This window comes from Rhinoraja longicauda, chromosome 1 (genome assembly GCF_053455715.1).
Source record: "Rhinoraja longicauda isolate Sanriku21f chromosome 1, sRhiLon1.1, whole genome shotgun sequence".
Lineage (NCBI taxonomy): Eukaryota > Metazoa > Chordata > Chondrichthyes > Rajiformes > Arhynchobatidae > Rhinoraja > Rhinoraja longicauda.
The window spans coordinates 122,576,592-122,589,022 of record NC_135953.1 but is presented as its reverse complement, the minus strand read 5'-3'; the positions used below and the strand labels follow the sequence as shown (position 1 = coordinate 122,589,022).

At 41.4% G+C, this 12,431-nt stretch overlaps 1 protein-coding gene across 4 annotated transcripts in view; it reads right to left on the bottom strand.

Moving 5' to 3' along the window:
- sh3d19 (SH3 domain containing 19) overlaps nt 1–12,431 on the bottom strand; it is a 109,388-nt gene that overhangs the window by 7,917 nt on the left and 89,040 nt on the right. For 2 of the 4 annotated variants that reach the window (XM_078405948.1, XM_078405924.1), the window contains exons 13-18: nt 11,693–11,833; nt 9,822–9,897; nt 7,911–8,041; nt 6,322–6,392; nt 3,043–3,266; nt 142–194 (exon numbers count right to left, since the gene is read on the bottom strand). In XM_078405948.1, the coding sequence (XP_078262074.1) occupies nt 142–194; nt 3,043–3,266; nt 6,322–6,392; nt 7,911–8,041; nt 9,822–9,897; nt 11,693–11,833 (696 nt within the window). The remainder of the gene's footprint in view (nt 1–141; nt 195–3,042; nt 3,267–6,321; nt 6,393–7,910; nt 8,042–9,821; nt 9,898–11,692; nt 11,834–12,431) is intronic. The other 2 variants (XM_078405932.1, XM_078405941.1) reach the window with 2 other exon arrangements.

Genomic DNA, 12,431 nt, shown 5'->3' with positions numbered 1-12,431 from the left:
TACAGCTCCAGTTCAACAGAAAATATAAAAGTTTATAACCAAGCGAAAACAAAAGGCAAGATTTTTTTCTGACTGTTGAATCAACGTGTAGCCATATTTGTATTTGAGAGGATCAAATTGTCATTACGTAAGCAGACTTACCTGATTAGGTGTTGAGGTCTCAATTGTTCTATCATCTGTTAGTCTGTTCGAACCTGAGGAGAGGTTCAAATAACATATCTTAAAAACTATTTGATTTTCAGACTTTAGTGATTGAGTAACATAGGAAATAGGTGCAGGAGGAGGCCATCAGGCCCTTCGAGCCAGCACCGCCATTCATTGTGATCATGGCTGATCATCCACAATCAGTAACCCGTGCCTGCCTTCTCCCCATATCCCTTGATTCCACTAGCCCCTAGAGCTCTATCTAACTCTCTTTTAAATTTATCCAGTGAATCGGCCTCCACTGCCCTCTGTGGCAGAGAATTCCACAAATTCACAACTCTCTGGGTGAAAAAGTTTCTTCTCACCTCAGTTTTAAATGGCCTCCCCTTTATTCTTAGACTGTGGCTCCTGGTTCTGGACTCCCCCAACATTGGGAACATTTTTCCTACATCTAGCTTGCCCAGTCCTTTTGTAATTTTATATGTCTCTCTGAGATTCCCTCTCATCCTTCTAAACTCCAATGAATACAAGCCCAGTCTAATCTTACCTCATATGACAGTCCTGCCATCCCAGGGATTAACCTCGTGAACCAACACTGCACTGCCTCAATAGCAAAGACGTCCTTCCTCAAATTAGGAGACCAAAACTGCACACAATACTCCAGATGTGGTCTCGCCAGGGCCCTATACAACTGCAGAAGGACCTCTTTGCTCCTATACTCAAATCCTCTCGTTATGAAGGCCAACATGCCATTAGCTTTCCTCACTGCCTGCTGTACCTGCAAGCTTACTTTCAGTGACTGGTGTACAAGGATACCCAGGTCTTGTTGCACGTCCCCTTTACCTAATCTGACACCATTGAGATAATAATCTGCCTCTTTGTTTTTGCTGCCAAAGTGGATAACCTCACATTTATATACATTATACTGCATTTGCCATGCATTTGCCCACTCACTCAACTTGTCCAAGTCACCCTGCAACCTCCTAACATCCTCTTCGCAGTTCACACTGCCACCCAGTTTTGTGTCATCTGCAAACTTGCTAGTGTTACTTCTAATTCCATCATTCAAATCATTAATATATATTGTAAATAGTTGCGGCCGCAGCTCCGAGCCTTGCAACACTCCACTCGCCACTGCCTGCCATTCTGGAAAGGGCCCGTTTATTCCTACTCTTTGCTTCCTGTCTGCGAACCAATTCTCTATCCATGTCAATAAGTACCCCCAATACCATGTACTCTAATTTTGCTCAACAATCTCCCATGTGAGACCTTATCAAAGGCTTTCTGAAAGTCTAGATACACTACATCTACTGGCTCTCCTTCATCCATTTTACTTGTCACATCCTCAATTCCACAAGATTAGTCAAGCAGTATTTCCCCTTCATAAATCCATGCTGACTTGGACCAATCCTTTTACTGCTATCCAAATGTGCCCTTATTACCTCTTTAATAATTGACTCCAGCATCTTTCCCACCACCGATGTCAGGCTAACAGGTCTATAATTCTCTGTTTTCTCTCTCGCTCCTTTCTTGAAAAGTGGGATAACATTAGCTACCCTCCAATCCACAGGAACTGATCCTGAATCAATTGAACGTTGGAAAATGATCACCAATGCGTCCACGATTTCTAGAACCACCTCCCTGAGTACCCTGGGATGCAGACCAACAGGCCCTGGGGATTTATCAGCCTTCAGTCCCATCAGTCTACCCAATACTATTTCTCACCTAATTTGAAACATAAGCAATGTGTTACATAACAACCCTATTTTCTTAGGTGCAGGAGTAGGCCAATCAGCCCTTCGAGCCAGCACTGCCATTCAACATGATCATGGCTGATCATCCAAAATCAGTACCCCGTTCCTGCTTTCTCCCCATATCCCTTGATTCCGTTAGCCCTAAGAGCTACAACTAACTCTCTCGTGAAAACATCCAGTGAATTGGCCTCCACTGCCTCCTGTGGCAGAGAATTCCAGATTCACAACTCTCTGGGTGAAAAAGTTTTTCCTCACCTCAGTCCTAAATCACCTACCCCTTATTCGTGAACTTTGGTCTCTGGTTCTGGACTCCCCCAACATTGGGTACATTTTTCCTGCATCTAGTTTGTCCAGTCCCTTAATAATTCTACACGATCCCCTCTCATCCTAAATTCCAGTGAATATGAGCCCAGTCGATCCATTCTTTAATATAAGCGCAGTTGATCCATTATTTGATTAAGTCCAGTCGATCCATTAAAATGTATAGAAACAAGCTCTAATTCAAGGTTGTTTGCAATGGGCCTAAAATTCCAACATACTGATGCAAAATTGAATAATCAATAGAACAATAACAATTTTGTTGTTTTGTTACAGATAGCTAGGGACAAAACTGGCAACTTCTCAGAATGATATTTTGTGGCAATTTAACAATCACAGTCAGTACTTGTATAAACCCAGTAAATGATAAGCAGCTTTTCAAATTTCAATACACTGAAGTCCTTTATTCACTTAACATTGTTATGAATGCACTCTCTGATGCTATTTAAACTTTTACAACTGCATTTTCCCAGGGACAAGAAAAAGTTCCAACCTTTCCTGATCTTTCCCAAAACTTCACACCTGCGTCTAAACTTTCAACTCCCCTCCATAGCCTGAACTTTCCAACCAGCAGAAATAGCTTTCCTCTATCTTATCAAGATTCTCCTCAATACCTTGTAAACTTGAATCAAATTGCTTCCTAAATTGTGCAGAACATAAACTAATTTGTGGAATCTCCCCTTGTAAAATAACATAAGGTCCATGTATCATTCTGGCAAATCTCTCCTAGTATGATATATCTTTTGAATGGGATGGTGTGCAAAATTACTCATGGTTTTTGATGTATGGTCTAACCAGGGCAATAAGTACTTCAGAAGTCACTCACCTGGTGAAAGAGGTGAACTCTGGATTGTCTTCTGCTCAGAAGTTGGTAGGTCCTCAACAAGGTCTACAAAATTCAGAGGGAAAATTCCCGTACAACCTTTCAGTTCTCCTCGAGCCCATTCCTCATTCGTGTACTCTTTCAGTGCAATAACATCACCTTCAAAGAAAGTGAGTTCATCAGGCTGATCTCCTTCGAAGTCAAAGCGAGCCACACATCGAGGTCCCCTGTAGACGATAGGTCATTAAGTATCTACATTATTGTACAATCTTAAATATTACAGCAGGCAGTGAAGAAAGCTAGTGGTATGTTGGCCTTCATTGCGAGAGAATTTGAGTTTGGGAGCAAGGAGGGCCCTGGTGAGACCGCACCTGCAGTATTGTGTGCAATTTCGGTCTCCTAATTTGAGGAAGGACATTATTACCATTGAGGGAGTGCAGCATAGGTTTACCAGGTTAATTCCCGAGATGGCGGGACTGACATATGATGAAAGAATGGGTCGACTGGGCTTGTATTCACTGGAATTTAGACGGGTGAGAGGGGATTTTACAGAAAAATATAAAATTCTTAAAGGATTGGACATACTAGATGCAGGAAAAATGTTCCCGATGTTGGGGGAGTCCAGAACCAGGGGTCACAGTTCAAGAATAAAGGGTAGGCCATTTAGGACTGAGATGAGGAAAAACTTTTTCACCCAGAGAGTTGTGAATCTGTGGAATTCTCTGCCACAGAAGGCAGTGAAGGCCAATTCACTGGATGTTTTCAAGAGAGAGTTCGATTTAGCTCTTAGGGCTAAAGGAATCAGGGGATATGGGGAAAAAACAGGAATACAGTCTGCTGATTTTAGATGATCATATTGAATAGCTGTGCTGGCTCGAAGGGCCAAATGGCCTACTCCTACACCTTGTTTCTATGTTTCTATTATAGTTAGGATCCATGATTCTTTTGAGTTTACTTATAATCAAGTGCAAGAAGTACGTAATAATATGCAGAGTATGTGTTCAAAATGCTATTACAGTTACAAATTATGAATTGTAAAATCATCAAAGAATAAGACACATGAGCAAAGATTTCAACAGAGCAGCTATAACAAGTATAGACACATCTCAGTAGATTTCCTTTGAACCTAAGTCCACCATCACAAATGATGTAAATGCAGAACTGGGAGGTGAAAAGTACAGTCTGCTGATTGTACATTTTCTGGAGTTGGCTGACGAGCATAATTATGTCATGTGGCCTTGGCTTGCAGTGCAGAATTAGTATAATCAGGGTAGGGTTCTCTCAGTTTGGGAGCATTTCCTCTGGATGATCAGAGACATGGCAAAGTAATGCATTCCAAAAGTAAAGCGCAAAGAAGCCCTTTATGGAGGCAATGTAAATACTAATGCAGCCAAGCTTCCAACACTCTGTTCTATGGCTGACAAAGTTGGTGTTGCAGCACAGGAAGGTGGAAAGCAAGCTGGAATAAGTACAGAGAAGATTTACAAGGATGTTGCCAGGACTAGAGGGCCTGTGCTATAGGGAGATGTTGAGTAGGCTGGGACTCTATTCCTTGGAGTGCACGAGGACGAGGGATGATCTTATAAAGCAGAAAAAATCATGAGAGGAAGAGATTGAGTAGATGCACAGAGTCTCTTGCCCAGAGTATCATATCATATCATATATATACAGCCGGAAACAGGCCTTTTCGGCCCTCCAAGTCCGTGCCGCCCAGCGATCCCCGCACATTAACACTATCCTACACCCACTAGGGACAATTTTTACATTTACCCAGCCAATTAACCTACATACCTGTACGTCTTTGGAGTGTGGGAGGAAACCGAAGATCTCGGAGAAAACCCACGCAGGTCACGGGGAGAACGTACAAACTCCTTACAGTGCAGCACCCGTAGTCAGGATCGAACCTGAGTCTCCGGCGCTGCATTCGCTGTAAAGCAGCAACTCTACCGCTGCGCTACCGTGCCGCTACCGAGGACCAGAGGACAAAGGTTCAAGGTGAAGGGGAAAAGATTTAATGAGATTCTGAGGGGAAACCTTTCCACACAAAGGGTGGTGAGGGTAGTTGAGGCTGGGACTATCCCAACATGTAAGAAACAGACAGGTACATGGATAGGACAGGTTTGGAGGTTTGGAGGGATATGAACCAAACGCGGACAGGTGGGACTAGTGTAGCTGGAACATGTTGGCCAGTGTGGGCAAGGTTGGCCAAAGGGCCTGTTTCCACGCTGTATCACTCTATGTCTCTAAGGTAATGATGGACCCCACGGCCTCCACAATATCCTCCTTATGGAATAACGGAAGAACACAATCAAATAGCAGTCAGGTTAAAAAAGGGTTAGTGATAAAGTTGCCTTTGCTATCAATATACTGCCATAAATTGATGCAATTTGGCTGCAAGACAGGTGAAGAATGTAGGACATTTCTGGCCCATCCACTTTGATTTCTGCAGGCATTTACAATTGGATGGGCAATAGTTATTGTGCATGGTTCCTAGTTCAAAGAACATGTACTGTGGAAGGACACATGTGTTGAGTGCATTTCAGAGGTTTGCTCGATCAATATGTGGGATGGGCAGACTGGTTTATGAGGAAAGGTAGGCTTTTATTTGCTGGAGTTTAGAAGAGTGAGAGAGTACAGAGGTTTTAACGGAATGAGCAGAAAGAGAATGTTTTGCCCCACAAAACAGTTGTTCATTTAAACAGATACGGCATTTCATTTTTCTCAGAGGGTCATTAGATTTTGGAACTCTCTTCCTCAAAAGATAGCGATGCTCGATGTCTTTTAGAAAATGTTCACGGCAGAGGAAGATAAATTCTTGATAAGTAAGAGGGTCATAGTTTGTGGACGTTTGGAGGAAATGAAGAGTTGGAGTTATAAGTAAATCAGTTCTGTCATTGAATGGCAGTGCAGTCTCAAGGTGCTGAATGGTCTTTGGTTGCTTCTAATTTGTTTGAAAGTGGTGTTCCTATGGTGGAATCTCACCTGCTAATGGATTTCCTTTCTACCTTCTAAGGAAGCTTAAGATCATCATGGTCTCAGTACCAACTCACATTAAGTTATGTTACCTACAGACCTTCACCCACATAAGCACTTGGTTTGATTTTACAACACTCATTGGTATTCTCCAATATGTTGGAGGCCTTCCACACCCCTCCCCTCCCTACCTGCATCATCCTCCAGCCCTACAACGTATTGAAATCTCTATGCTCCTCCAATCTGGATTCTGCATAAAAGTTCAAATTGGAGAGAGCATGCTTCAGAATTACTGGAAAACAGTCTTACTTGTTAAGAGAAGTTGATTTAAACAAATCTTTCTTCCCACTGGTCTCCTGTGAATCAGCAGGTAGATCAACCTAGCAGAAAGCAATCATACAGTAATCATCACTGCCCAAGAATAAATACGAAGTGCAGATTATCAGATATATGATGTTCACTAACCAGTTTGACATTAAATATTCATGCCTAAAATATTCATTATAGTGATTTTCCGACATGGAGAGTTCCCAATCTTAGCCCAGCCATTTTAGAAAATATGGAGAAGGACATTTTCTTAAAGAGCAAAAAGAATTAAAATTATGCAAAAAGTCTTTGTTGCTGTTGAATATCACCCTTACCAACCTTCTTGAACTGTTTCCAGACCATGAGAATAGTACAGGAAGGTAAATTAAAGTTATTAATATTTAAATCATAGAACAAATCACCAGTACTATTAGCTGATCTCCAGTGAACAGCCTGTGGCCAAGGCTATTGGCCAAGATTTCTCAAGATAATCATTGTTCGAAGCAGGTGGGTGAATATGTATGTGCATGTGTACACAGATGAGAGGGAAACGTCATATTTTCGTCTTTAGTAGCCTCTAAGGACCAGCAATTATTTATTCCAGTTCAGTTACATGGTTGACATGGTCAACATGATTGACATGGTCAATATGGGAAGCGCAGGCTTTTCCACAGACAGGACAGATAATGCTTGAAGGGCTGGGTAGTTTATGAACTCCTTCCATTGTTCATGTTGGGTTCTCCATGCTTCAAAAAATGACTTGAATTTCCTAATGCCATTTTGAATGCTCCTTCTCCATATTGAATGGAATAGTGTGTCTGTTTCACGAGTTTGGTATCGGAAATGCAAAAGATGTGGCCTGCCCAAGGACTTAGCGCTGATTTCCTTACCACGCCAGTGAATTGTAGGATTTCGTGGAGCAGGATTTGTAGTATCTTTACAGTGGATTGAGGTGCTTGGAGTTGTTAGGGCAGTTCTTGAAGGGATTACTGCTGCCCAGTAGACCACAAGCTTCAGTCCAGTCTGACATCTTGATCTTCAAACAACCTTTTCCTTAATTGACCACAGCATGTGGTAGTGTATTGAAGACCATGGTGAATTTTACCATCAAAGTCTGCCTTTGCCTTGATGTGAGATATGGTCCATCTTTTGCAGGATTTGAACATGAATCTTTATTGTGCTTCAGTATAGCAGAGGATCTTCGCCTTATGAATGCAGAGCACAAAGTTTGTCCTCTTGTTTATAGCTAAATTTGAGGAGTTTTCCTAATTGCTTCCTGACTGATGGAGTCAAAGTGCATCTTCCATCTGAACTTGTTTGCTCTCCAATGACTGGATAGTCTATATATAAAAAATCTACCAATTTTTTATTTTGTCAAACAAGGCAAGCTTTTTGAACTCCCCTCAGTCTGCCGAAGCTGGAAGAGACAGAGATAAAGAAAAAAAGAACAAATAATAAAGAAAAATATTGAGAAGAGGAGAAAGTTTACAAACTAGAGATGAACAGTGAAGGAAATAGAAAAAGGCAGGGAAAGAGAGTGAAAGATAGGATTTTAAAACATGGGTTTTTCCATTTGTAAAAGTCCAACTTACAATAATTTTGACAAAGTTAGCTGGAAATACCCCAGTATGTCCCTTGCACTTCCCACTAAGCCAATCTTTGTCCAGTTTCTTCAGCAAGTACACTGTGTCTCCTGCCTTCAGATTTAATTCATCATTTTGATCTGGAAAACAAAAATGATGTAATTGGCTTCATGACTGCTTCCATAAACAACAATGTTCATGAGGACAGACAACATTGAAAAGTGGTATTAGTACTGGTCCAGGAATAAATGGCTACAGTAAGTTATGATACCCCAAAAATACAAGGCGGTCGGTCAGTTGTTCATGGGCTCTTACCAGCTGATAATTGATAAAAGCTGAATTTATAGGGTCATAGAAGCAAACCATTCAGCCCATCATGTACATGCTAATCTTTTTGGCCATGTACACTATTCTCATTTGTCTGCATTAGCTCTGTATTCTTTTGCATATTGTCTATTTAAGCGTTAATCCAAATATTACTTAAATCTCGTGATTGGGTCTAATTCCATTACTTCCTCTGCTAGCGAGATTCAGATGTCAACCACTCTGCTTAAAAAAACATCCCTCTAAAATCCCCTCACATTCTCTCCTGCACATCCACACCCTTCCTATAGTATGATGGCCAGAACTGCACACAATACTCCAAATAGGATCTCAACAGCATATAACTTGCAGCATAATGTCCCAACCTTTATACCCCATACCCCTCTCTGAACTCCCTATCTTCCATCCCTATTACCTTCGTGAATACAGATGAGAAACATTCATTTCGGACTTCGCCTATGTCACCTGGCTGTAAACATTGATTAACCTTTTGGCCCCAAGGGGACCCACTCTTTCTCTGGCTACCTTCTTGCTCCTGATATACTTATTCCAGCCAGATAAACCAATTAGTAAGATACCAAATTAACCTGCAACCCTCTTTTCGCTATTGACTGTAAAAATGCCCACTTATTTCCAATAATGATTTACCCTGAAAATTGTCGGCTTCAACTACCACGATCAATTATCTGATCCCTGTGAAGCATCACGTATCAAGTCATTTCACTGGCGTCACAGAGAGGTTTTCTACTGCATTATAAACATTCTCTTAAACTAATCTCTAGAATTCATTACCAACGACAACCTGATATGTGCACCAGAATATATGTCAAAGTGAAAATAAAAAGCAGCCTTTAGTTTTAAGACTTTAGTCGAAGGACTAATTATGAGCACCAAGTGGCAACTGGAAACATGCATCTTAATGAACGGAGACACAAGAGACTGCGGATGGAATCTTGACCAAAGCTGGAAGAGGTCAGCAGGTCAGATAGCTCCTGAAGAGGAAATGGACAGGTGAAGTTTCGGGTTGGGACCCTTCTTTTGACTGATTGGAATAAGGGGGAAAAAGCTGGAATAGAGGTGGGACAAGTGAAAGGTGGATCCAGGTGATTGGGGTTAACGACAGATGGGTGGAGTAAGTGACAAAGACTAGAGCTGAAAGAGTGCCAGATAAGGAGAGAAGTAGAGGAGTGAATTGTAAAGTCAGTGGGAGGGATGTGGGAAGAAGTGGACAGGGCGAAAAGGAAAGATTGGAAAATGGTGGACTCGGGATAGATGAGTGTACAAAGGAGGGGAAAGGAGCAGAGTGACGGGGCTGTGGGAGATGGTGGGAAAAAAAGAGAGTGAGGGTAGGAGGCATGAGAAAGAAAGAGGATGTAGAGGGGTTTAACTTGCAGTTGGAGAATTCAATATTCATACAGTTGGGTTGCAAGTCACCCGAGCGAAATATAAGTTGATTTTGTGTAGCCTTACTCTGGCAATTCAGGAGGCCCAGGACAGAAAGGTTGGTGTGGGAATGGAAGGAGAATTAGCAACTGGGAGATCCAGCCAGACTTAATGAAGGGACTGAGTTTTCTTTCACACTGTAGCATCCCTTACCTGCTGTAAAGTCGTGTAGCACCAAAGCATGAGGAGCACTGCTATCTCCAAACTGCTGATCAGAAGCGGAAAGTTTCTAAAAAAAACACGGACAAAGAAAAAGAAAATGCTTTCTTATCACACTTTTTTAGAAAGATCTTATGGCCAAGAATTTCCTATAATATCCCAAAAGCAACAACAAAAGCTCAAATAATTCAGAATGAAATTATAACCAAGAAACCAATATCATAGAAATTAACGGTGAAACAAAGTACTGCAAATATTTGCAGGACATATCTGTGGTAAGTGAGCCTGGATTTGTGAACAGTGAACTAACACCGCTCGAAAAAACTTTTAAAAACAGCATTTGCATGAAATCTGAAATAAAGAGAGAAAAAGTTGGAATAACTGCCGGAAGGTTTAAAGTAATAGGGCAGACGGATGGGAAGCACATTGGCAGTGCAGCGTAGAGCATGGAAAATGTAAAGGATAAATCAAGCAAGTGGATTTATTCACAAAATGCTGGAGTAACTCAGCAGGTCAGGCAGCATCTCGGGAGAGAAGGAATGGGTGACGTTTCGGGTCAAGACCCTTCTTCAGATGAGTGTACAAAGGAGACTCTGAAGAAGGGTCTCGACCGAAACATCACCCATTCCTTCTCTCCCGAGATGCTGCCTGACCTGCTGAGTTACTCCAGCATTTTGTGAATAAATCGATTTGTACCAGCATCTGCAGTTATTTTCTTATAATCAAGCAAGTGGAGTTCCAAGGCTGACAGAAGCAGTTTAAGGAGCAGGATCAACTACATTTACAATTTCTGGAGAGTATTCCCTCTTCATGGCCAATGATTTCAGTTTAACTGGAGCTCCTTAATGTCATATTCAGCCACATTCTGCATTTAATGTCAAGGGCCAGCAGTCTTATTTCACCTAGAAAAGGGGGCTCGGTGAACAGATTATGGGTCATGAGACTCAGTTTGAGAGTCTGTTGATGACAACCTTCACCATTTTTGATCAAGAAATGTAGGTGAACAGCCAGTAAGCTGTCATGTGGATTAATGTGAAATAGAATACATAAAGGTGATCTAGAGAGGTCCAAACGTCTCTATCCATACCTCTCTAGATTTGCTCAGATTAAATCTTTAGAGTATTTGCTCTAATCTCTTCATGTGTCAACATTCTCCGATGTCTAGCATGGTCCAACATAATCAAACAGCCGACTTGGTGCATCCAGTAACACGGGGAACCTACAAGGTTTGGGAGCTAATGGGCAGAATGATGACCTGCTGCGATATTACTTGCCACTATAATTATGCCTAAACTTGAAACATCACATGGTCGCAGATTATGCCTGACATCTGGCACTCCCTCCTTTGAGGCACGCTGCAATGCAGGGCAACTGGAATGATGGTCTAGGTGCCAAATCTACTCAACAACACTTTCAATTATCACCATTTGCAACAATATGTCTGTGAACTCCTCCCTTCCATTCTGACTCGTGCATTTACCACGGGTTAGCTTTAGTTTCATCTGGCAGAGGTTATTAATGAGACAAAATGTATCTTTAGATTTCCCAAAGGCTTGTACAATTTTGTTGTGTCTCTGTTGTGTCATTTCCATTTACACGTTCAATCCCTTTAAACTTCATTTACATACAATTGCTCCATTCCCATCACATAACTGCACCTGGAGAAATTCTAATCTATGGACAGGTTTGCGTGTAATTATAACAAAGGTCTGTCTACCTCAGAAAGATGGGTAGAAATAGCATTCAGAATAATGTCTACTTCTTGCTATAGTGTTTTGGAATTGAATTTAACTTAGTCACATCAACTAAAAATGTTGGGGGGGGGGGTTTCGAGCTAATATGGCAGGCGCAGAGACCACACTAACCTTGCCATTCCCTTTCACCTCCTCCCCATCCAGTGGTGTGATTATCTTCAAATGAGATGATGCGACTTTGCCAGCGCCAAGCCCCTTTTGGCAATGGAATGATTTGTCAATGCGCTGTTTGAGAACCAGGACCTCACCGCGCTTCGCACACAGATAAATAAAAAGAAATAAAATACAAAATAAAAAGAAAAGAAATAAAAATAAATACGTTCATTCATATTTTGTTAAACTGTGTTATAAATCTCAAACCATTCCATTCAGCAATCTGTCCTTCTACAAGGTACACAAATACACAACCTATGCCAACATAAAATCAGGAACACAAGAGATTGCAGATGTTGGAATCTTGAGGGGAAAAAAAACAAACAGCTGGAGTGAGTTCTGCCAACGTAAGCCTATTGCTCCATAAGAAGTCATTTAAATAAATAATTTAAAAGTCCACCATAGGGGGTCTTGGCAAACTCCTCATCGATGTGTGTGCTCAAACACAATCAACTCCCGATGCTCATTCAAGAAATAAAGCTATTTTATATGTTGATAATTAAAAAAAGAGATCTGAAGGAGATGTCCCAATTGAGATGTTTCAAATAAAACAATCATAAGAATTATAATCCCCAGCACAGAATAATTCTGACAATATTAAAATTGGATGAGGAGTAACAGCACTTTGATCGACACATCCTCTCGGTTTACTTCATTCTTTCAGTCTAATCCCGGCCAATGCAGCATTTGCAAATGA